The sequence below is a fragment of the Felis catus genome, chromosome A2 (assembly GCF_018350175.1).
Source record: "Felis catus isolate Fca126 chromosome A2, F.catus_Fca126_mat1.0, whole genome shotgun sequence".
Classification (NCBI taxonomy): Eukaryota; Metazoa; Chordata; class Mammalia; order Carnivora; family Felidae; genus Felis; species Felis catus.
Genome location: NC_058369.1, coordinates 26,766,505 through 26,793,814, shown reverse-complemented (window position 1 = coordinate 26,793,814; position 27,310 = coordinate 26,766,505). Strand labels below are relative to the sequence as shown.

At 36.1% G+C, this 27,310-nt stretch overlaps 1 protein-coding gene across 23 annotated transcripts in view; it reads left to right on the top strand.

The window, feature by feature from the left end:
* CFAP20DC (CFAP20 domain containing) overlaps positions 1-27,310 on the top strand; it is a 246,747-nt gene that overhangs the window by 62,454 nt on the left and 156,983 nt on the right. For all 23 annotated transcript variants that reach the window (XM_045051767.1, XM_011279970.4, XM_023249889.2 and 20 more), the window contains one exon: positions 20,734-20,848. In XM_045051767.1, the coding sequence (XP_044907702.1) occupies positions 20,734-20,848 (115 nt within the window). The remainder of the gene's footprint in view (positions 1-20,733; positions 20,849-27,310) is intronic.

The window sequence follows — 27,310 nt, the reverse complement described above, 5'->3', positions numbered from 1 at the left end:
ATCTGACAGAAAAGCTATAAAACTTTTACGAGGGAATAATCAATGTCCAGATTTTTTTACATCCCCACAGTCTTGCCATATGGTCACTGTTTGTGACACACGGGATCCCCACAGGGCCAGTATCCCAGCCCCAAGCACGATGTAGGTTCCTGGCCACAGTCAGGACTTCGCTAGTGCTTGCCAAGATGGCTGCTGTCACCTTTTAGAAGTTACTCCATACTTCCTGATTACTGTTGCTTATGAAAAACATTTGCTTCAACTGTTTCACCTCTTTTAATTCTGATTGTAGGTGTTCATACATGCAACATGAGCATTTCTAGCTGAGAAAGACCAATTCAGGTATTTTGGTCCAATTTAAGTACCAGCAGGGGTTGGGCATAGCAACAGATGGCATAAAGAGGGCTAGCCTCCTGTTTTCACAAGAACCTTGCAAGTGAGGTATTATTAGCCCCATTTTACAGATGAAGAAATGAATGCTCTGACAATTACTTGTTCAGTTTCACAGATAGTGACCAGGATTTAAAGCTAACCTGGCCTGCTCCCATGGCCTGTGCTCACTCCAGTTGCCCTTTGGAGATGCCAGGTGATGACAGTAATGGCCCTTATAACACACAGCTCTCCTCTGCCAGTGCTGCTGCTCTCCCTCCTTCGGGAAGGGTGACGGTGTCGTCAGGCCTGCAAGCAGTGACCCATGTGTCGGCAGCATTCTTTCACAACCACTTTTACCTTCCGGTTTTCCTTGATCCTCCTCCCTTTCCTTGCGTGTTTTGACTTCCACGTTCGCCTCCTTCCAGAATCAGGTGTTTCCTGGCTTTCCTTCCCCTGCCAACACTCACAACCACTTTTCATCTGTTAACTGCTTAGATGTTGAGGTGCACCTTGTTGAATGAATCCTAAGTGGAGAGTGCCCATTATAAATACAGTTGCCTTGGGGCGCCTGGGTGGCTCAGGTTAAGCATCCAACTTCGGCTCAGGTCATGATCTCACAGTTCATGGGTTTGAGCCCTGCATTGGGCTCTGTGCTGACACCTCAGAGCCTGGAGCCTGCTTCAGAGTCTGTGTCTCCTGATCTCTGCCCCTCCCTTGCTCATGCTCTGTCTCTCAAAAATAAAAAATAAATGTTAAAAAATTTAAAAATAATAATAAAAAATAAATGCAGTTGTCTTTAAAAATAATGTGGTGTATTAGTGAAACCAAAGGTTGCTTTTTATAGACTTTCTGCAAAATCAAATAGGCCCTTGTCATTTGTAGGTTAAAATGCTTTGAAATTTAGAATCAGCTGATGTTCCTCTTTCAGAGGAGGTGAGAGAAGCACGTAGATGTTTAAACATATGATCATGTGGAAGAGTTGTCACCACTGTGGATTATGCTTTGCACCTGCCATCTTCTTATATCTAAAAAATGTTAGCTACAGCCAAGTGTTGCCACATTCAAAGCTACTCCCTGTTCTTTTGTTACCTTATTTCAATTAAAAGGAAAAAAAAAGGTGTTGAAATGACTAATACTCTAGTACCTAGAGCATCACAGACCAAAACAGGTAATTTTATGCTATTGCTATAGAAACAGCAGTAAAAGAAATGAGCATAAACCTTGCTTTTAAATGATTCAGTTATTCTCTTTTAGACCCTTGGTGCCATAATAGACACTCTCCTTTTAAGTAAACAAGGAATGGAACATCTATTAATGTAGATTTTTACTTTGCATTAAGATTTTTTTAAAAGCTAAAACCATGCCTTACAGAAAAATAAAGATTAAGTGGGTTTTCCCAAATGCTACCTCAGTTTAGAATCCATGCAGATGTTTCTGTAAGTCCATTGTCTCTAGACACAGCCTTATGATTTTGTTATCTAATTTGGCCAACATTAATACAGCTAATATTTACTGAGCACCTACTGTATGGCAGGCATCTGCTAGTCACATTGCCGCTGCCCTCATATTCTGAAGGAGAAGGCAGAGAAAAGCAAGTACATAACTACAAATCTGGTAAATACTCTGAAGGAAACAGGCAAAGGATTAACCAAGGTGGTACCTGTTCTTAGGTAGGGCAATAAGGATATTTAAATTAAGACTTGAAGGAGGATGAAGAACCAGCTGTGGAAGGAAAAAGGTAGCCACAGAAAGAAAAGCCCTGTGCAAATTCCTGTCACAAGAGTATACCAGGTGTGAAGCTGTACAGTGGCACAAATGAGGTTGGCATGCATGCTGCTTTATCTCCCTTCCACCCCTCCAGATCCACGGACTGTCTTCTCTCATGTGCTCTGTATCCAGGGCAGCACATGCCTTCTGTTCCCCCACATCACATTGTATTAATCACCCAGACTCCCTCAATCACAGGCCTTTTCAGTCAGTGGGAAGTATCATCAGGAGATCAGAGGACAGGAAGAGAGAAGTCAGGGTACTTCTTTCCTTTCCTTCTGCGGGACCCCTCCTACGAAGATCCAGTTGCTCTGGCTCCAGTCCTCCTCTTGCCCTTATACACCTAGGAATGGTTATGGCTGCCCTCTCTTGTTACCTTTCAGTGTCTAACGATCCCTCGTTCCCTCAACCCTGCCCATACCTCTGTGAGGAGATATTTCATGGCATTCATTTAACCCATGTAGAGTGATTTTTTTTTCCTTTGAGGTTCCTGATTATAGAGAATGAGACCTGGTAAGTGAGGCGGGATAATTTATAGACCTTGTGAGCTAGGAACGTAGATTTTGTTCTCAGAGCAGCGTGAAGTTACTGGCATAAGACAGGCTAATAGATCCCCATGTAAGATGGTCACTCTGGATGCACTTGAGAGTCTTGACTAGGGAAAGGAGGATAAGAATGGAAGCAGGGAGACCAGCTGGAAGGCTGTTCAGGCAAGACATACAGTCCTTGGACCAGAGTGACAGTATAAGAGTTAGAGAAATGAGTAGATTCAACATAGAACTGATAGACTTGAAGAGAGGAAGTCCCTTAGGTTTCTGATTTGAGCCCTGCTGGGAGTAGTGAGGATGGGGAATTGGGGTCTTTTTTAAAAGTTATTTAAATTCCAGTTAACATACAGTGTTATTAGTTTCAGGTGTACAATATAGTGATTCACTTCCGTACATCGCCCTGTGCTCATCACAAGTGTACTCCTTAATTCCCATCACCTATCTCACCCATCCCCCACCCATCTCCCCTCTGGTAACCATCAATTTGTTCTCTATAGTTAAGAATCTGTTTGTTGGTTTTCCTCTTGATGGGTTTCATTTGCAATGTCTGTGGAATACCCAGGAAAAGTTTGAAGTAAGCAGTTTGGAGTTCAAGGAATGAATCAGGGCTAGGGATGTAGATTGAATTGTCAACATACAGAAAACATTTAAAATCAGAGGGGGGAGTGGAAAATAGTCCCCAAGGAAAGGAATGTTTGAGAGAGAGAGAGAGAAGAGAACCCAGAAGCTCCCAGATATAAGTCTATAGGAACTATTTGAATGCACATTTTAATTCCTCCCAGAATATTGAATAATGCATAAATCTAGCTTTAGGGAAAAGAAAAAGGGAATAGTGAATGCTTCAGAAATCAAATGTGAAAATGGCAGGTATTATCTTCTCCCCATAAAATTATCTTGATATCTAATTGGATATACTTTTTATTTTTTTTTAATTTTTTTTTTCAACGTTTGTTTATTTTTGGGACAGAGAGAGACAGAGCATGAACGGGGAAGGGGCAGAGAGAGAGGGAGACACAGATTCGGAAACAGGCTCCAGGCTCTGAGCCATCAGCCCAGAGCCCGACGCGGGGCTCGAACTCACGGACCGCGAGATCGTGACCTGGCTGAAGTCGGACGCTTAACCGACTGCGCCACCCAGGCGCCCCTGGATATACTTTTTAAACGAGCAGTAGTTTTGTGCCTTCTGGGAACACTTCCTTGCTTTGAAAATTGGTACAGATATAGCTCATGTGACCACGTTAGCCTTGTGCTGGAAACGTGTGAATTGTCTATGGAATTGAACAAGTTAATTTGCTGCTCATCTCAAGCTCTTATTTCTAACCAACAGGATTCAGGTGATGAATTCTATGTGTTGTCTAACTTAATTGGGAAATGTGTTTACATTGATAAGCTTCCAGCCTAATTCAAATGAAGGAAAGCTTTCTAATTTCACCTTTCATTTACTAAAATATTTTAAGATAAAAGAATGTATAAAAATGGCACCAATGTATTACCACTAATGCAATCCATAATAACCAAATCTATTTGCTTTTTACTTCAAAACAATTATTAGGCTCTACAGTGAGACATTTCTTGGTGTTTTTCTTTAGTTCCTCTACAAATGATCATCCTCTGACTCCAGGGACCTATAGATTTTATTATATGGCCTTCCAGCTTGTATATTATAGCACTGAACTGTCATCCATAGCATCCATTAGAATGTTATTGACAAAATGTCCACTCGTATTGAACTAAGCACTCGATAAACCACTATAAGTAAATTGTTGTGCTCTTACCTCGAAGGATGGTCTATTGATTCCCCACATGAGTATGGGCCTCGCAGCAAAACCCTAGCTACAATTCCCTTGTGGTACCTGTGAAATGTTGCATATCTTTTTTGAGGTCCCGAGAAGTAAAGAGTTTTTTTAAACCTTCTTTTTTATATATCGTTGTCTGTGTAGATTATTTATTTTATTTCAGATAGTAAACTACTAATCATTGCTTTGTCCATATGGGCTAAAGCTCTTCCATTTAGAAATTATATAATAAAAGCAATCCATACCTGAATTAAGAATCTTTGAAATCATTCTCTAAAGGTAACTGTTTTTGTGAGTGCCTGCAGAGATTAATTCTCTGTGTGTGTGTGTGTGTGTGTGTGGTATTATAATTCTTTTTTCCACAAAGAGAATCTACCATTTATACTTTATAGAAATTGGTTTGGTATGGTGACAGTGGGCCTACCTACTTTTATTTATCTTGGGAATCTTTCCATGTTACTACATATTAATCTGTCTCATTCTTTTTAGTAGCTGCTATATGTATTATTGCATGGGTATAGGATAACATATTTATCTAAAATTTCTCTATTTGTTTTTCTCTCCATGTTGTAATGAACCTCCATATAAGTGTATCTTTACGTACTTGTAAAATCTTCTCCATTTAAGACACGTGAGATTTTCATGTGAGTAAAAGAATGTATACATTACCTAAAGGTTCATAATCTTCTACAGGTATAGTGATACAATCAGGAAAGCAGAGATGAAGAGGGAGGGAAAATCTGGAGGTGTTCAAGGACATTTAACAGATCCCCCCCCCCTTGTTGGATTCTGCCAAATTTTCACTGAGGGCAAAAGTTTTAAAAAGTTTTTTCAAGACTCTAAATACTCAGAAATCCCTAATAATCAGAGTTTATGTAGTATTTTATATTGATAATTGAGCATCCTGATTTACAATTTGTGAAAAACGTACTTTTAGTGCCAAATATCTTCTTTATGGTGGTCTTCAAAAAGTGATCATTTATAATGATACTATTCAGTGCAACACAATAGTCAGTTATGGAACAAGCAGTCCCCTAACCCTATGTATAAACAAAAGGTTGCAGTGCATTGGTGTTGTATTTCCTAAAATAAACGTGAGTTCATTGACAATTTATGACAAAGTGTGTTTTTCGGAGTGGGGGTGCTGGGAGGTAGGGTTAGGAGAGTGAGTGGTATGAGAGTTCCATGGTTTGACATCTCACTTTTATGTTAGAGAATTCTAGCATCCAGGCTGTAGCTTTTCTAAGGAAGGTGAATGTTTCTTAAAAACAGATGATCTTGAAGAAAAGGAAAGAGAAAACCCAATAAATTAGAGCTGACAAATCAATTAGAAACATACATCTGGAGGAGTAATATCCTATATTTACAAAGTGCTTCACAGTTTCTTTTTTATAATTTTGTATTTTATTGTATTTATTTATTAATATAGCCAAAAAGACAAGAGAGTAGGACATTAAAAGGAACTATTGTTTTACATTGATTTTCTGGGGATAGTACAGAAAGTGTTTGACTAGCACTCATATGCCCAAGAAATATATCATAAAATATTAATAAAGCAAACATCTGTGCACACCACCTATCCCAACAAATAGAACAGTATCTAGCACTTGATGGCTGTGTAAACAAATTTCCCTTTTTTCTCACAGGTAGCAGTGTTCTCATTTTCATGTTTATAATCTTTTTTAATTTTAATTTTATTTATTTATTTGTTCTTTATTTTTCAGCATGATGAATAGACAGATGTTATTATCCCCAATTTATATTTTAGTATATGTGCTGCCGAAGCGAGCACTATCCCCAATTTATAGATGAAGGAATTGAAACTCCCAAGAGGTTGACTCTAGTTCCTGAAACCCTTTGTCTTTAATAATAAAGATGTAAATATTACTGTGTTAGTTTCCTAGGGCTGCCATAATAAATCACCACAAACTAGGTGGCTTGAAACAACAGTATTATCTCACAGTTCTAGAAGCTAAAAGTCCCAGATCAAGGTGTCAGCAGGGTTAGTTCCTTCTGAAACACTTAATGAGAATCTACCATGCCCCTCTCTGCCAGGTTTTCTGGCAGTTGCCAGCAATCTTTGGCATTTCTTGGCTTATAGATGCATCACTCAAGTTTCTGGCTCTGTAGTCACATGGTACCCTCTGTGTGTGTATGTCTGAATTTCCATCTTCTTATAAGGACATCAATCATTGGATTACAGCCCACTTTAACCCAGCATGACTTTATCTTAATTCAGTTATTTCTGCAAAGACCCCATTTTCCAAATAAGGTCACATTCATAGGTACCAGGGGTTAAGACTTGGACATATTTTTCTGGGGAACATAGTTGAACCTACAACAATGACTGTGGGTCATTGAATGAATGTTTTCTTAAAGCACAAGGGCATCACCAACAAAGGTGATGCTTACTCTTTTCTGTATCTTTCTGCTATATTTCCCATTATCCAAAGTCCCATCACCAATAAGTGATTGAACTCGTAACAGCTTTTTTTTTTAGTGGAGATGTAATCCACATACCATAAAATTCTCCCCTTAAAATGTATGATTTAGTGGTTTTCAGTATATTTCACAGAGTTGTACAACCATCACCACTGCGTAATTTTAGAATGCTTCATCACCCACAAAGTACCTGCATCCATGAGTAGTTACTCCCTGCCTCCTGCTACTCCCAGCCCTTTCTTTCCATCTAGAGATTTGCTTATTTTGAACATTTCATATAAGTGGAACCATACAGTATGTAGTCTTTTGTGTTTAGCTTCTTTCACTTACCATAATGTTTCCAGCATTTGATGAAATGATCATAAAATTTATATGGAAATTCAAAGATTCATAATAGAACAGTTTTGCAAAAGAAGAACAAAGGTGGAGGACTTATCTTTACTGATTTCAAAATTTAGTATAAAGCTACAGTAATGAAGGCAGTATGGTACTGGCATGAAGAAGATAGATAAATGAAGTAGCATACAGAAATAGAACCTTACATTTATGATAAGTTGATTTTTTTTTACAAACTTGCTAAAGCAATTCAGTAGGTAAAAAAATAGCCTTTTCAGCAAATGATGCTGGGCCATTTGGATATCCATATGCAAAAAAATTAGAACCTTACCTCACACCATATACAGAAATTAGCTCAAAATGGATTGTAGACCTAAATATAAGAGTTAAAAATATAAAACTTCTGGAAGAAAACAGTAGGAAATCTTCATAACCCTGGGTTAGGCAAAGCATTTGTAGATATGTCAACAAAACAAAAATAAAAAATAATAAATTGGACTTTATAAAAAAATATAAGTTTTGCATTTAAAGGCACCTTTAAGTAAGTAAAGACAGCCTCAGAATGGTGAAAATATTTGCAAATCATATATATGATAACATTCTTGTATCCAGAATATAAAAAGAACTCTTACTATTTATTAGTAAGAAAATATATCACCCAATTTAAAACTTAGTAAAAGATTTGGATAGACATTTCATAAAAGTAAATAGATAAATGGCTAAAAAGCACATGATAATATTCTCAACATCATTTGTCATTAGGGAAATGCGAATTAAAACCACAATGACTGTTTCCATAATTTGAATATTGTAGATAATGCTGCTATAAACATTCGGGTGCATGTATCCCTTTGAATTAGTATTTTTGTATTCTTTGGGTAAATACCTAGTAGTGCAATTGCTGGATCGTAGGGTAGTTCTATTTTGAACTTTTTCTTAACTATAGAGAACCGATGGTTTCCAGAGGGGAGATGGGTTGGGGATGGGTTAAATAGGTAATGGGAATTAAGGAGGGCACTTGTTCTGATGAGCACGGGGTGTTGTGTGCAAATGTTGAATCACTGTATTGTACAGCTGAAGCTAATATTACACTGTATGTTAATTACACTGGAATTTAAATAAAAACTTAAGAAAATTAAAAAAATAAAACCACAGTGAGATACCGCCCCATACCCAGCACAATAGCTGTCTTCCTGGGTGTTAGCCTATGAAATGTGAAAACATGACTACACCCAGAGTTGAACATGAATGTTCTTACTATCATTATTTAGATTGGCCAAAGCTGGAGACAAACTACAATTCTGTCAATTCCGTTGGTGAACGGATAAGCAAAATGTGGCATATCCATATATTACAATACTACTCTGCAATAAAAAGTAATGATACAAGCTACAGTATGGATGCATGTCAAAAACATTGTGCTAAGTGAAAGATGTGAGATGCAAAAAAATTTATATTCTGTATTTCATTTATATGAAATACCTAGAGAAGACAAGTTTCCAGACCCAAAGCAGATTCAGGATAGCCTGAGGGTGGGGATGAGAGTGGAACTGACTGTAGACAGGTATGCAGGATCTATTTGGATGATGGGAATGTTCAATAACTGAATTCTGGTCATAGTTGCATAACTCCTTAAATATACTAAAAATGTAGTGAATTTTTTTTTAAGTTTATTTTTTATTTTGAGAGAGCAAGAAAGAGAGACAGCATGCACGCAGGGGAGGGGCAGAGAGACAGAAAGAGAGAATCCCAAGCAGGTTCCATTCTGACAGCACAGAGCCCAGTGCGGGGCTCAATCCCATGAACTGTGAGATCATGTCCTGAGCTGAAATCAAGAGTTGGACACTTACCTAACTAAGCCATTAAGATGCACCTAAAAATGGTGAATTTTGTGGCATGTAAATTATGCCTCAATAAAGCTGCTTTTTAAAAGGGGATCAAATTATATTCAGAGAAAAATTCAAAGAGTACCAGTTATTAAAGTCATACCTGTGAAATATGCCTTGTAAAGAATGCTAATTATAAAAAGAGGGCTCCATGTGTTTTACTAAACATATGAAAGCATCTTAGGTTCAGAATTCCTATTATTTATAAAGAACAAAAGAATCCTCAATGAATTAAACTTCAGTAGAAAGGACCTGGGAAAGATTAATGGAATAAAATTCCCTGTGGTGATCATAAAGCATAGGAATGAATGTATCTTATGCGTCTTCTACATGACTAAATTTCAGTACACAGCCATGTTAACTATATACCTAAACATCATTGCACACATTTAAATGTACCATTTTGCAAACTCACTATTTTCTTGCAATTATACCTGGAGTTATTTGATGGCATCACTGAAGGTGTGCATTCAAATTTGGTCATTTTTAGGTCATGATAAAAAAAATAAATACCACTTTGGCTTTAAGAACAAATAATTCTAATAAATGAATCTAATCACCAGAAGCCTGACATCAGTTTTGCAAGTTTAAACTGAAGTGAACATTCAGTGGTTGTAAATGATTGTATATACAGAAGAAAAGTGAATAGGTAATCTAAATGGATGAGTTTATCTACACTATTGGATGGTTGCTACCATTTACTCAAATACTCACTGAGGTTGCCATTGTTAAAAAAAAATTGTCAATCAAAGATGAAGATATAAAAGCAAATTGGAAACTGAATTGGAAAGTAATTTTACTTTCAAATGGTTTGCAAATGTAGATGTTAAGTTTGGAATGAATGTCGTTAATGACCATAGCTGAAAGAGTTATACACCTGCTGATCACTAGAATATTATAATAAATGAGGTTGATTTTCCTGTTGACTACCCCATTTTTTCTCAACATGGTCTCATTACTTTTTCTATTACATTGCTGACCCTTAGCTATGAATGCTCACTTACAGATATAAAAATGTATTAACTCATATATGGGTTTTTAAAAATATATATATCTTTAAGTGTAAGAGGAGCAATGCCAGTGTTGCTTGTCTTTTTCTGCTTTGTTAGGTCACAGGAGGTTTGAGATGGTGAAAATCAAGCCTGTATTACAACTGAAGAGCTGTTTTACAAGCAGCCTTCCTTACAGCAACTAAATTGTCCCCAAAAAAGCACATGAGCACATGAGCATAATGAAGCTTTTAAGTAGTTCACACATATGCATTTATATTCTCTCTCTCTCATGAATGACTAATTTTAATTTTTTTAAAGTAGCAATTCAGCTTGCTTTCAGAACCATTTAAGCTTAGCACATGATTTTGTTTTCCCTCCAAAACCAAGTATTCTTGATTATGAGATAGGGAAGGTTTGCATATTTATTTTTGCAAAGACAGTAGATTAACTTCTCATCACCATATGAGTGGCTTAGTCCTAATACCTCTGTCCTAAACTGGGCACGTGAGCATTTAGAAATTTTTCCAGAGATCAGAGCCATAATGGCTAGGTCTGATGGAGAACTATTTTGTGCAAACCAAAGACCTGACCTCTACAAGGACAAAGTTGGGCTGTGTACCCACTGTATGGTTCTTAGGGAGCCTTACAGCCCAGGGGGCCTTTCTTTCTTAATAAATATTTTAGTTAGTAGAAAATGAAAGGCTAAAAATACACAGCATTCACTAAACAATCCACGACCACCCAAGTTGACAATGGTTAGTACTTAGTTAGAATTTTCTGTGTGCCAGGCACTATTCTGAGCATTTTTCTTATATTCGCTTACATATGCAGTCCTCACAACAATCTTATGAGTACTATGGTTTTCCACGTTTTATTAATAAAGAAACTGAGGTACAAAAGGTTAAGTAACATACCCGCTGTCACACAGCTAAGAAATGGTGAAGCCAGAATTTGAACACAGAAAGTATGGCTTTGAAATTAATGCTTTTAACCATTACAGCTTATTTCCACACTTGTTGATAATGAGTAGTCTAGAATAATAATTGATCACAAAAAAAAAAGCAGTACTCAGAAACTACTATTAACTCAATACAACACTGATGATGAATTGATAATGAATTGTCCTTTCCCCAAACTGCAGAAATCCCACCTCTGTTGTGTTTGTACATGTGCGTACTGGGAACTCTTACAAATCACCAAACCTTTCAGGGCAGTCAGACTTCTTTGTGGAGTTTAAAATGAGAGACTGCTTGAAACTCTAAAATGGGCTTGGGAGTACCAAATGCTAGTAACCCTTTTAAACTCAATTAGAATGTTACTAGAAGTGATAAAACTGAAATTTATGGAACTGCATGTTATTCACCCATGAAAACAAAGGAAAAGATTTGCATATTTGCATCAGATTATGGCCCATAAAATGGACTGTAGTTACTGACCTAGAACACCAAGAGGGAATGAAAGAAATTCAGTAATAGAGGTTGAAAAACATGTTGTGGTGAGTCAAAAAAAAAAAAAAAAGATGTAATTATTTTTAATTTGGAGTCTGAGGTGTTTTCAGGGAGGAGGTAGCATTACAGCCCAAACTGTGATGGATGAATATAATTTCAGCTGGCATAATCAGAGAAGGGGCTTTCAAGGGAAACGCATAAGCAAAGGCACCAAAAAACAACAGGAGGGAGAGTATGTTTAAGTAGAAAGCATGCTGGTATTGTCATTGTGGCAGCCCACTCCAGTGTTCCATGTCACGTCCTCTGGGTCCACGTCCGATATCAGCTGCAGCTGCAGGGGTGGTTTGGAGCAAGCTTGCTTGGATAGCTTCCCATATAAAGTGCCATCCAGGACTTTCTTTGATGTTGTGGGAGCCTACTACTCCACCCACAGATAGGCATAGCCTGAAAATACTAGGGAGGTTAGGCCCCCCAAGGCAACCCTTAACCATTGCGGGGAGTTGGAAGGTAGAGAATATATGCTCCCACCTCCTCTCTTCAAGTGGACACTTCTGGGAGATGCTCTGTACATGTTTCCATGGTCCTGGACATCCTGGTGGGATGCAGCCCCTGTGGTATATAGCAGTATTGTTGACAGCGCATTCTTATCTTGGCTTTTCCTCTTTTATTGTCTTACTCTCCCTCTTCCTTCATTCCTGTTTCATGGAATCAGCTCTCCAATAAACTACTTGCACCTGTGTCCTTTCCTCAGCCTCACAGCTAATTGGAACAGTGAAGCCCAGATGTTCAAAACAGGGCAGAATCAGTGATTCACAGGGTTCCTCACTAATAACTGAGAGGATTGTAAGTATGTGAAGCCTATGGTGGCACGGTGAAGTGACCTCCAAGAACATGAAAATTAAGAAAGTCAGATTAACCCATGAGCTTTTAATTGCAAGATAATAGTTCCTGAATCAGAGGGGTGTTGTCTTTGGTTTTGTTTTTTTACAAATTTTTAAAAGAAGAATTTGTGAATGGAATGTGTGTGCACATGCACACACATACTTACAAAGGCAAACATGGGCTCTGTCCAGCCAAACAGTCTTAGTTACCAGATGCTAAATATTTTGTTCCCAGGAGCAAAGATTCTTCTACTATGGATGTTTTTATAGGTACTGTCTGCCCAAAAGAAAATCAGCATCTTGTTAAGAATGTAGTAGGTACTAGGATCAATTAGATCAGAGTTTAAATCTGCATTCTGCTAGGTGTCTGAGAACTAAAGCTTCAGTTTCCTCATCTGTTAAGTAGAGATAATACTAATAGACATCTTGTGGGGTTTATGAGAGCATTGTGAGATAATGCATCTAGAATACTTAATACAGTGTTGGCATATAGGAAATGTTCAATACATAATAGATATTTATTTTTTAAGGTTTTTTTTTTTTTTTTTTTGGGAAAGAGAGAACATGCACAAGTAGGGCAGGGCAGAGAGAGAGGGAGAGAGAGAATCCCAAGCAGCCTCTGCACTGTCAGCACAGAGCCCGATGCAGGGCTCAGTCTCAGGACCTGTGAGATCATGACCTGAGCTGAGATCGAGTTAGACACTTAACCAACTGAGCCACCCAGACACCCCTAATAGATATTTAATAATAATATCACTACCTTTTCTTTGGGGAATGCATACATCAAGAACTGAAGTCTAAGTCACTTGTTCTGATTGTGTGCCAAGCACAAAGACCTTCTGAAATTTGGTAGATATTTTTTCTTTAGATGAATTACCACATTCTAGTGGATTACTACACTCATCTTTCTAGCTTTGGATCATCCTTTCAGGAGGCTTTAACTGGAGTCATAGTGTAAGACACATGTTTGTGACCTATTAGAAAATTGGATCCAGACTGGAAGCCAGAATTGAGCAGGAAATGGTTTTAAAAGAGTGAGAAGGGGAGAAGCAAAAGGGTATGTGGTTTTTATCAGATGAACAAGTATTGTATTGAAAGTGTTTGGCTGTGGTTCTGCGAGGAGGGCACCAAGGCAGCCTTGTCACTGCTAGCACAGCATGAGGCAAATAGTGGCCACTGAGCATGAATGAATGAAAGAGCTTCAGGCTATTATGGTAGTGACCATACAGTCATATCACAGAAATCGTGGTGGATTTTAAAGAGGCAATTTTAACATTCTGCTACTTACCTAGCTGTATTTCCATACACTAGTAGCTTCCTTAGTTTATGGAGTCTAATTTCCCTATCTACAAAATGGAGAATGAATATACTGCCTTTAGTGAAGGATTTTTGTGAGACCTAATAAGATAACGTCTATGAAATGTGCTAAAACAGCTACTGAAGAATGTTTATTTTTCCTTCCACACTGGAGAATGATTTCTGCAACTTAGCTACTTCCATATCTCTGGTGCCTTGTGTTGTGCTGTTAAGGCATTGACTGAATGCTAGTTGAATGCATTAATGAAATCAGGAAGAAAATTTGAAATGGAGACCTTGAAGTTGAACAATTCCTAGTGATGATGGGCTACAAAGTAGGGCTATCTGTATAAGGTGCTAAAATGGAATAGATGTGTTGATTGTCATGGTGGAAAAGGTTTAAGTTTAAATTAAATTTTGCTCTCTTGTGTAGATAAAGTAACCCAGAATGGTGGCAGAAGAAAATTGTGATTTAAGTGCCAGACTTGCCCAGAAATATGAAAGAATGGCCTATAAATAAATGGATCAGTACTGAGTAAACTTGGGGAAAGTAGTTTTTAATGTTTTAAAGTTTTAAAATAAAAAAATAAGAAATGCAAGTGCATGTAGACCATCCATCAGTCATATTCTGAATCAAACAATGTCTTATTACATTTTTTTAAAAAGGAAACTTAACAAAGTATGTTTTCTGACCACAATGGAATTAAATTAAAAATCAATAGCAATGCAATATATAGGAAAGACTGTACTTTTTGGAAATTAAATAGCACACATCTGAGTAACCCAAGATTCAAAGAAGAAATCATTTGGGAAATTAGAAAATATTTCAAACTGAATGAAAATTACAGTACAACATATCAGAATTTGTGGGAGACAGCTAACATAATGCTTAGAGGAAAGCTTTGTAAGTTTTAAACGTTTGTATGAGAAAAGAGAGAGGTTTAAAATTAATTATCTAACTTTCCACCCTAAGAAGTGAAGGGGGAAAAACAACAAATTAAACCTAAAATAAGTAGAAGGAAAGAAATAAACATAGAACCAAGAATCAATATAATTGAGGGGCGCCTGGGTGGCGCAGTCGGTTAAGCGTCCGACTTCAGCCAGGTCACGATCTCGCGGTCCATGAGTTCGAGCCCCGTGTCAGGCTCTGGGCTGATGGCTCAGAGCCTGGAGCCTGTTTCCGATTCTGTGTCTCCCTCTCTCTCTGCCCCTCCCCCGTTCATGCTCTGTCTCTCTCTGTCCCAAAAATAAATAAATGTTGAAAAAAAAAATTTAAAAAAAAAAAGAATCAATATAATTGAAAACAAAGAATAGAGAAATTCTACAAAGCCAAGAGTTGTTTCTTTAAAAAGTTAAACTTAATAAACCATAGAGGGATTGAATAATAAAAAGAGAAAAGTCACAAATTACCAATGTCAAGAATGAGAGACAGGATACCACTACAGATCCTACTAATGTGAAGTGATAGTAAAGGGAATAATATGAACAACTTTAAGGCAATAAAATCACAATGTATTAAAACTGAAACAACAAAAATTAGAAATCTGAATAGCCTCATAATCTGTTAAATTGAATATATAACCAAAATCTTCCCCCAAAGAAAGCTTTAGACTTACATTAATTCTATTAACATTTAAACTAGCACCATTTTAGGGCACCTGGGTGGCTCATTTGATTAAGATCCGACTCCTGATTTCAGCTCAGGTCATGATCTCACAGTTGGTAAGATCGAGCCCTGCATCTGGCTCTGCACTGACAGCATGGAACCCTGCTTGGGATTCTCTCTCTTCCTCTCTCTGTGCCCCTACCCTCCTCAAAATAGATAAATAAACATTTAAAAATAAAAGTAAATAAACTAGCACTATTTTAAATAAATTTTCAGACAATAGAAGAGGAGGAAACTCTTCCCAAATCACTTTATGGAATTAGCTTAACTCTGTTATCAAAACCTGATATAAATATCATGAGAAAATACAAACCAATGTACCTCATGAACACAGGTGTAAAATTCTTCAACAAAATACTAGCATAATTGAAATTTATACCAAGAATACAAAGTTGGTTTCACATTTGAAAGTCAATCAGTATAATTCAAAATATGGACAGAATAAAGGAGAAACACAACAGGACTATCTCAATGCAGAAAAAGCATTGGACAGAATTCCATACCCTTTCATGAATTAAAAAAAAAAAAAACCTTTAAAAAAACTAGAAATAGAAAAGACAAGATCCTCAATATGTTAAAGGGAACTTACATCTAACATGATATGTAATAGAACCATAGTGAACATTTTTCCCTTATGATTAGGAACAAGGCAAGGTTTTCTGCTCTCATCATTTCAATTTAGTATATGCTGGAGGTGCTAACCACTGCAGTAATGCAAGAAAAAAATAAAAAATAAAAATATTGAAAAAAACAGAAATAGAGTCTTTATTCACTGAAGACATGATTGTTTATGTATAAAATCCTCAGGAATCTACAAAACAACTACTAAAAGTAATGTGTGAATTAAGCAAGGTCACAGAAATAATTATATACAAAAATCAATGAAATTTTTATGTACTAGTAGCAATTATCTTCAATCACATCAAAAAACAAAATACTTAGGAATAAATTTAACAAAAGCTGCACAAGACTTCTAAAATTAAAGCTGTAAAATATTGTGAAAGAAATTAAACGAGGCCTAAACAAATACATAATAAATACCATGTGAGTGGATTGGGTAACTCAATATTGTTCTCCCCAAATTGATCTTATAGATTCAACACAATCCGAAACTCTTAACAACTTTTTTTTATAGAAAATGATAAGTGGATCCTAAAATCTATCTGGAAAAGCAAGAGCCTAATGAACCTCAAAAAACAAAAAACAAACAAAAAGTTGAAGAGTTTCTTCATCTACTTTCAAGACTTACTACAAATCCAGAGTGATCAAGACAGTGTGACATTGGCGGAAGAATGGATAAATGAAACAAATGGATCCATAGAAAGCCCAGAAATAGATCCACACTCACACATATACAATTGATTTTCAGCAAAGTACCATGGCATTTCAATTTGGAAAAGGAGAATCTTTAACAAATAGTGCTGGGACAACTTGATAAACATACAGAAAGAAACACACCCACTACCTCACATAATGTACTGAAATTAATATTGGATGGATCATAGAATGAAAAACTAAAACTATAAAGATCTAGAAGAAAACGTGGAAGAGTATCTTCTTTGCAACTTTGGGCTAGGCAGGGATTTTTTAGGAAATAGAAAGTGCGACTGTAAATAATGATAAGCTGGACTTCATGAAATTAAAAACTTCTGCTAATCAAAAGGTATCATTAAGCAATAAGCTAATATAGATAATGTGTATATGAGTTTCTGTGTACTATTGATACTTTTGTGTGAGAAATTATTTCCAAATAAAAGGTTAACAAAAGATACCATTATGATAGTAGGCAAGAAAGTATTCACAATGCATATATATGACAAAGGACAAATATCCAAAATATATAAAGAATTCTCAGAATTATAAGAAAACAACCCAATAAAGTTGAGCAAATGACTTAACAGACATTACACAAGACATACCAGTAAACACATGTAAAAGTGGTCACGGTGAGAGTACCTGGCTGGTTTGGTCATTGAAGTGAGCGACTCTTGATCTCAAGGTTGTGAGTTTGAGTCCCATGTTGGGCATAAAGCTTATCAAAAAAAAAAAAAAAGTAGTCAGTGTCATTCATAAGACAAATGCAAATAAAATCGCAATGATATTTGTTTATACCAACCAGAATTGGCTAACATTAAAGTCTGCTAGTACCAAAAGTTGTTGAGAGTATGGAACCACTGCAACCACTTTGGAGAATTATTTCTATAAAATTGTACATACTTATTCCCCAACTACCCAGTAATCCCATTCCTAGTTATCAAGAGAATAAAAATACTTGTTCACAAAAAGACTCTACAGGCATATTCAGACAGGTCTTATTTATGAGAAACCTATAAAATATCTATAGAGTCTATAAAATTATACATATTTATTCCCCAACTACCCAGTAATCCCATTCCTAGTTATCAAGAGAATGAAAATACTTGTTCTCAAAAAAACTCACAGGCATATTCAGACAGGTCTTATTTATGAGAAACCCATACCAGAAATAAGTATCCATCAACAAGAGAATGGATATATAAATTGCATAGCCATACAAGCCTCACCAATTAAAGAAAGGAACCATTGGTGCATGTTACAACATGGATAAATCTCAAAAATGTCATGTTAAGTGAAAAAGCCAGTCACAGAAGAGTATATGCTACACCATTTCATTTATAAGAATTTTGAGAACAGACAAAACTTAGACATGATTTTAGAAATCAGGAGTGATGATTGATGAGAGGGGGCCAAGAGAGAACTTTCTAAAGTGATGGAAATGTTCTATATTTTGTTTGGAGTGGTGATTACATCAGTGTATACATTTATCAAAGCACATGAGATTGTACTCTAAAATCCTCATTTCAGTTATACATATAAAATAAAGAAATCAAAGAGACTATAATTATTTGTTTTTATGATATCCATTCATCATGCAAGGTGGAATGTTGACTCTCCTAGTGTGAACAGTAAATTTATAAAACCCTTTACCTTGGCTAAAGACCCTGCATGATTTGGCTCTAGGCTACCCTTTCTACTTTATGCCCTCTTTTTACCTCCTAGGTCCTACCTAACCCTGCTGGCTTTATTATAAAGTAGATCATTTCTTGATGTTATCTAATTCTGTCTCTTCTTTGTTTTCTTCATTGCATTTAGGAGAACTGGCATTTATTTTTTCTCTTTCTCCTTTTTTACCTTGCTTTTCTCACCATCATATTCCCCAGTGTACTCCCAGGATACTGTCTGGTTCAGTGAGCTTTTTCTTAAATATGTGAATGAATGAATGTTCCTGTAGTTCTGTATGTTGATAAAATGGTAGTCTGCTCAAACATTCTTCTGGAGTTTGATCCTTACCAATTCAAATAAAAATGACATAGTCTTTTCTCTATAAGCAAAGCAGAGCTTTAATAAGATTGTGCTCAACTGAGTTTTGGTTGGTGCAACCAAACTTTTTGTATGATGTGAGGGAACTTTTTCTTCCCTCTCCTTTTCCAGAATCCCAATATGGTTTTCCTTCTATTTTTCTAATCAGAGCTTCTTACACAAGAGACCTAATAACATGACAATGCTTTCCAAACATATTTGATCCTGTGCCCTATTGGTAAAATGTTTGAGCACACTAACCACATAGGTACATTTATTTATTTCAAAAACACATTTATTTGGAAATGTGCACAAAAATAATATTTGTAAAGGATGGGATGAAAGATAGCTCTAACCACCCCACCTCCCCGTGTGCTCATCCCACTTTGAAGACACTGCCTTGGGGCAAATATTATACTATATTTACTTATACATCTAAATATAAAACTGCAGCAAGCTTAACACTTTTGCATTTTAACCTTACCTCTGACTATGGATTGAAAGGCTTTATTGCTTTTTAAATAAATTTATAGTATTGTTTAGTGCAGGTAGGGTATAATTTTTAGGTGGGGCATACTCTGAATTCATCTCATCTAATTTTTACTGTATTTATTCTTAACATTGTTCACTGATAGTTTTTCTACAGAAGAATATGTATTTTAGAGGGAAGAAATAATGAGATTAGAAAAGTAGGAAGGGAGATAAGGAAAAAGCTATAGAAAAGGCCATGTTGGAGCACTTGAGTGGCTCAGTTGGGTAAGCATCTGACTTTTGATTTTGGCTCTCAGGTCATGATCTCACAATTTGTAAGATCAAGCCCTATATTGCACTCTGCGCTGATAGCACAGAGCCTGCTTGGGATTCTCTCTCTCTCTGTCTCTCTCTCTCTCTCTCTCTCTCTCTCTTTCTCTCTCTCTCTGCCCCCCCCCCCCCCACTTGCATGCACACTCTCTCTCTCTTTCCAAATAAATAAATAAACATCTTATCGCTTCTCGGCCTTTTGGCTAAGATCAAGTGAAATAAATAAACATCTTTTAAAAAAGAAAAGGCTATGTTGACTTAAAATATTTAATTACACTGTAAATATTAATAGTAGTTCATTTGAATGAAATGTTGTCAGCTTGGGGGATTACTAATTGTAGAAAATTAGCAGTTTGTACATGTAGATAAAGTTGCTAAAAAGGGTAGAAACATCACTATTCTCCGGTAAAAAGACAGTCTTTAATAAGCATCAACTCTACCATATAGCAGCCTGAGACAGGTTTGGAGATTTTAAGCCTCCTGTTGCCTCTGAGACCTAAAGGAAGCAGAACATAAAAATGAGCCTCTATCAATTTGAAGCAAACCTAATCTTTGTGATCATGGCTGTGGTCTAAATCTATTAAAGATGTTCAAATTCAGTGTCCTTGGTATCACTGCGGCTTGACCTGAATAGTGAGCAATAAACTTGTGTATTATAATTCTGGTTTGAAGATATGTGCTTAGGAAGTGAAACCGACAGTCAGTGTTTTGTGTCTGTCTCTAAGCAGACTAAGAGCCTATATAAAATGACAGGTGCATTTCTAGGGAAAGAAACCCATAATGTTTTCCTATTTAGTAGGTGACAGTATGTCCCAAGATAACACAAGCTTAAGGGGCTGGAACAAGCATGGTTATTAAAAACTAGCAGTTTCTCAGTTCATACAAATTGAATTTTTTCATAGGCTAGAAGACTGTGGAAATCTAGTGTAGAGTACTGAAATAAATTAGCATATTAAGTGAATTTATACATTCAGGCTTGTGAGCACTTTGAATTTAAGGAAGAAACTTTATTACTCCTTGAAAGAAAAAAAAAGGCAGTTCTTAAATTCTGTGTTTGATCTCCCTATTGGAAAGGGCCTATATGATAAACTATATCATTTTGATGATTATCCAAAGCAGCAGTTATTATATTGATGAAAATCTTTCTCTTTTCTTTCTTTTTTCAGAATTACTGATTTAGGGAACATTAAAAGAAGATTGTATTTATCAACGGTCCATAAGGAACTGTCCTCAACTCCTCTCCATGCAAAAATCCCACTTTTCATGATCAAGCGCAAAATTGTAAGTGTCACATGAATGTTGCTTAAAATATTAAATTTAAATTCAGCAAATACTAATTATGGGCCTACTCTGTGTATAAGGTACTTTGTTAAGTATATAAAAATGAATAAAATGCATACTCTTCCTTTCCCTGCCATGAAAGAGCTTAAAATCCACTAGGTGGGAGAATATAATTATTTGAGCATCTGGAATATTACCAAAACTGATAGAAAGCTCAGTGAAGAGAGAAGTTCTACTGGTACCATGAAAGGGAAAGAAGCCCATCTGACTGCAGGATGAGGAAAGGCTGCATGAAGAAGATTACAGTTAGTTGGGCCTTTGAAGGACTGTAAGAATTCAACAGATAGAGAAGGGAAGTGAGCATTCCAAGCAGAAGGAACAGCATGAACAGAAGCTTGAAGGCTGGAAATTGGTACACATTTGGAGAACAAAGAATGATTAATCATTGTGGCCAGATTTTCAAAAAATAGCCTTAAGGAAACAGCAGTCCTGTAATACAACAGTCAGATATAGGTTGGGAGATTTTATGCCTATTGTGTAACCTCTGAGACCTAAAGCAGCAATAATGTATGGAGATGTAAACTGTAGGTTACAGGCCAAGAAATTTGAGCCTGATATGACTTGACTAGTCTTTCTCAAACTTCAGTTATTTTAGTACTACTCTCATGACTTTACCATGTTTGTGTACAACCTGTGATTAATACTTTCCTTTAAATAACTCACCTTTGGGGATCTTAAATACATTTATTTTAGAAGAAACCTTTTACCACTTACTCAAATGTATGGATGCCAGTATAAGGAAGGATCATGAAAAGTCAGGTGAATATGACACCTGGAAACTAATAAAGCTCTAATAACTGATTCTAAACAAATGGAGATCTGTGATGTGTCAGACAAAGAATTCAGAATAATCTTCTTTTTTTTTAAATGTTTATTTATTCTTGAGACAGAGACAGAGTGTGAACAGGGGTGGGGCAGAGAGAGAGGGAGACACAGAATCCGAAACAGGCTCCAGGCTCTGCACTGTCAGCACAGAACCCGACGCAGTGCTCGAACCCACGAACCGTGAGATCATGACCTGAGCTGAAGTCAGACGCCCAACCGACTGAGCCACCCAGGCGCCCCCAGAATAATCTTCTTAAAGAAGTTTGGTGACCTACAAGAACATACAGACAGACAACTCAATGAACTTAGGAAAACAAACTACACACAGCACAGGATTTTTGACAAAGGAATAGAAAACATCAAAAATAAACTAATATAAATGCTAGAGCTGAAAAATATAGGAAGTTGAACTGAAGAATTCAGTGGAGAGCTTCAAAAGCGATTCAACCATGCAGAAAAAAGAATGAGTGACCTGGAGGACAAGGCAATTGAAATTATCCAGTCAGGGGAGTAAAAAGTGAAATGAAATGACAAAGAGTGAAAAAACCCTATGAGAATTATGAGACACAAGGAAAATTTACATTATGGGAATATTCCCAATATTCACATTATGGGAATTCCAGAAGAAGAAGAGAAAGAGAAAAGGATAGAAGGTGTATTTAAATCAGTAATGGCTCAAAACTTCCCAAACATGGGGAGAGAAATAGATATCCAGATCCAAGAGGCCCAAAGAACCCCAAATAAGACTACACAGACATATTACAGACATATTACAATTACATGTTGAGTCAAAGAAAGAATTTTAAAAGCAACAAGAGAAAAGAGAAAAGTTACATACAAAGGAATTCCCGTAAAACTATGGGGAGATTTTTCAACAGAAGCCTTTCAGGCGAGAAGAGAATATGATAAATATAAAAGAGATATTGATAAATATTAAAAAAAAAACTTAGAATCAACCAAGAATACGATACCTAGCAAAGCTGTCTTTCAGAAACAATGGAGGGATAAAGACTTTCCCAGACAAACAAAAGCTGATGGAATTCATTACCACTAAACCTGTCTTACAATAAATGCTAAAGGGAGTTCTTTGAGTAGAAATAAAAGTCCTCTAACAACATGCAAATGTAAGAAGGCAATGTAAAACTCACTGTACATGTAATAGAGTTGGAGTCTGTAACAGGGCAATTAGTGGTGCATAATTCATTTATAATAATATAAAATTGCATTCACCCTTCTATGTTTAAGTATGATTTCCTTATTCATCTAAGATTTTTTAGAGTTCAATGTTAGGTGGTTTCCAAGAGTTAAATTGTATGTGAGACCAATATACTTTTCTGTGTGCGGTTAAATGAATCAAATCTGTCTTTACCTTGCTTTTGTGGGTTCAGTCCCCTTTGTCAGTTAATTAACTGAAGTTCTAGATATTTTCTTAAATTTTAACTGATCATTCTGTACATGGCTATAATCCACACACACACACACACACACACACACACACACACACACACACACAGTGTTATTTGTAGGAATACAGTATTTGAAAATCAAATACTATCTTTCTTTACAAGTGAACCTTGATAACATCGCAAGTGAACTTGATTGACCAATATTTCTTATTTAATAAATAAGTCACATGAATTTGTGCTAGCAGCACCAGGTATCTAACGATATAAGTGTACTGCCGAAACTAAAGAATAAATAGTAATATGTGTAATAGGTCCTGTGGGGCAGTGTTCTTTGATTCATCTACCTCATCTTCCCACTCTCCAGTTAGATGACTCAGTGGAGAATAGTTACATGTAGTTTTTAAAAAATCCTGGTGTGAAGAAAGCAAATTGGTCGCTATTTTAGGTAAGTTTAAGTCATGCTGAATTTTAAAAGGCAAAGCAGTCATAATATTTGTAACATATCTAGAACTTTTTCCTCAATGTGGTTGAATCTAGAAAGAATTGTTCACTTATATTTGAGATAGTTCTAAGCAATAAGCAAAGATAAAATATTTTTTCTATAGTGTTCTGGTTGAATCTGGAAAGAATTGTTCACTTACATTTGAGATAGTCCTAAGCAATAAGCAAAGATAAGACATTTTTTTCTATAGCATTCCCCATCCCAGTGAAATCACCAAGTCATAACTGCTTGTAATGTATTCTAATTATTTTATATTTTGTTAAATACAAACCCATAAGTAATATATAGAAGTTAAGAGCATAGTATCTGAATTCTGACAGTTACTAGTTATGTGACCCTGTGCAAGTTTCTGTTCATTTTCCTCATCTATAAAATGCAGATAATATGAGATATACATCCTAGTAAGATTGTTGTGGAGATTTACACAAGTATATAAACATGAGGCTTTTAGAACAGTGCCTGGCACAGTCTTAAGTCATAGATAAGGATTATAGCTTCAGTTTGGTCTTTAGTTGCTGTATCTTCCAGGAAGCCCTCCATGATATCCCCTCTGTGGTTTAGATATTTGGGGTATAGTTCACCATTGCCATTCGCAAATTCATGATCTTCATAACCCTTCTTCAGTCTGTACCTAAATCATATTTGCTTATGTATCTCCCCGCCTTTAGACTATAAGCTTGTCTTAATTGACTTTTATCCCTAGTCCCTATAAGTACATGGCATGTAGTAAGTGCTCCATAAATATTTGTTCAACCAAATTGGCAAATCTTACTGTGTCTCCTGACATGGGAGAGAAAATAAATGAGTTTGTCATGTACCTTTCTAAATGTACTTGATAATCCCAGAAGTATTCTGTACTATTCAAACAGATATTTAAAAATTCAGTTCTAAAACTTATACTCCTTTCCCCTCAATCCAAGAGATGCTACAGCAGCAGAGTGTCTTTCATTTCCACTGTTAATGCAGTCTATTCCCATTGGGCCCTTATCGAATTAAAGCTGAACCGTGTTTTAGGGGAACCTTCTATAGCAAGAAGTAAGATGAGAGAGAGCACCACCCATTCAGAATGCCATTGCTAGGATCCTCCTTGGTGTTGGTGTGGTGTTGCTCTAGTTCTCTGCTTTTTGCCAAAACTTTGTTCACATCTACTTTCTTAGGAACTGTAGATACTTTGGTGATAAACTTTGAAGCGCAGTATTTTTAAAGCTCTTTAGCTAACATTTATAAATCAGAAATTGTCAATATTGTCTGTTGTGCAGTGAGCAGTCAGCTGAAGCCGAGTGGCAACTGCACACTTTTAACAGAGCTTTGAGCTCTGTGTGAAGTTTAGTTCTCTCCACTCATAAAGAATGCAGGTGCACTCAGACCCTTCCTGCTTCATACATTTGGGTTATCTACATAGGCCCTCTGAACATACAGTTTGCAACCTCAATTTAGAGGATAATTGCTAAATACTCCACTTTGCTTGGTTCTTTAGCTAAAACCTTTACATAGCCAAAGGCAGCAAATAAATATTCTTATAGCCACACCAATATGAATATTTATGTATAGGCCACTTACTATTCCAGTTACCATTAAATGTTCAACCTTTCAAATAAAATTTTTTTTTCATGTTATTCTTAATTATGAGTGATTCACTTTAACATTTAAATTACAACAATTTCTTCTTTTAACTTAGGTTTTCAATGGTAAGAGCAATTTGAAAAATTAATAACCATCAGATTAAACAATGGAGATAGCCACTTAGTCAAGACTCACTGAAATCAATCTTCTTTTTCAATATAATTTTAGTTAGTTGGTGATGGTATCAGATGAACATCAATGTCTTGCCACCAAAGTATACATTAATGTATAGTATATCTAATTGTATCTGAATAGGAAGTTCAGGTATGAAATATCATTGAGCATGAATCATTCATTGGAGCTATAAGGAAGTGGTATGATAAATTATAATGCCAAAATCTTTTAGTAACCTTTACCACTCAAATACCCAGTGTTTGTCATTTAAATGACAATTCTTTAGAGGTTGTACTTTCTTTAACCACAACTCTGTTGGATTATGTTATGGCTTTTATTACAAACTGAAAATGTGGTATAATGTTTTTAAAACTTCCCTTCAAAGATCATTTTTCCCATAAAGCTAGTGATATAGAAGTTTTTGGTTTTTAACAGTATTTAATTTCTTGAGTGTCACTGAATGAGAAGGAAATAGAGGAAGCAGGTTTATTTAGACACAAGATCATTTAGATATACATTTAAGATACTAGAGAATGTTTATAACCTTCTGGTGCTTATTTGAAGGTTTGTAAATGTTTTCATTTCCTTTTTGAGAATATCATTTAAAAATACCTGTTTTTCTCACTCTACTCACCTGTCAGTTTAATATGGATGTTGAAGAAATTTGGGGAAAGAAGAGCAGTCCCATGCCTTCTTTTGCTGGCCCTGAATGGTTATGTGAAGTAGGAACAACTACATAAAAATGTTTGTTCTGGAAAACAGATGATTGCCTCATAAATTACATGAATAGGCACAATATTGTTAGAGTTGAAGTGTGGTCTCTACAGCTAGTTTGTAGGGATTCAAATTCTGGTTGTCACTTCTGTCTGTGAGCCCTTGACCAAGTCAGTTAATCTCTCTGTGCTTCATTTTCTCATCAGTTACGTGGTGACATAAGAGAACCTGCTTCCTAGAGGAGTTGTTAGGATCAAAACAATTATTACCTAGAATAGTGCCAAGCCCATAGTAAGCACTCAGTTAATGTTGGTTGATATAGTTATTATTTTATTTTCTTTTGACATAAATCCATGTTTATCGACTTATGAATATAGTGTCATAACAAACTTCTGAATTTATAGTTCATTTCAGTTGGCAAATATTTATTGAGTCCTTGCTCAGGTCTAGGTCTGTGCCAAATGTTAGGAATCCAAAGGTAAATGACACAGAGTCTTTCTCATCAAGAGATTATACTATGGCAGAGGAGGAAATGTAACACATGAACAATGAATGATAATGGGCTCTGGTGAACACCAAGCTAATCTTAGGAACCAAATGCTATTAAAGGAAAATATCAGATATATCTAGCCAAGTTGGGGGATGTTATAGTGTGTTTGTGACAAATTGTGAATACACAAAAACAAAAATAATGAAAGTTTATGTCACATTTGATCCATTAACTGATTCAAATGTACATAATTACAGTGCTAGAAAGGAAAGCTAGATGAAACCATAAAGGGGATTGAAAGCCATGTTGAGAAGTTTGAATTTTAGCCCATTAGAAATTTAAAAAATATTTAACATGGAGGAGTTTTGTAGTATGATCTGTATTCTAGAAAATAACTATGATATCAGAATGGGAAAAGCTAGAATATGAGTGACCAGTTAAGAGGCAATGCAGAAGTGTAGGTGAGACGTATTAGCTTGAATCAGAGTAGTAGCAAAGAAGTAGATGAGGAGGACAGATAAGAAAGAGACTTAAGAAGTAAAATCAGTGAAAAAATGGAGAAAATGGCACTGAGACTCACTGGACTTAACACCAAGTTAAACACTGTGGAATATCAATAAAATTGAAGTCAGAAATATAGAAACTATTCAAACAAAAGCACAGGGAGGAGGAAAAAAGCCTAAAAAGAGATGAGTACTGTCCAAATGGCTTGTGAAACAGTATCAGCC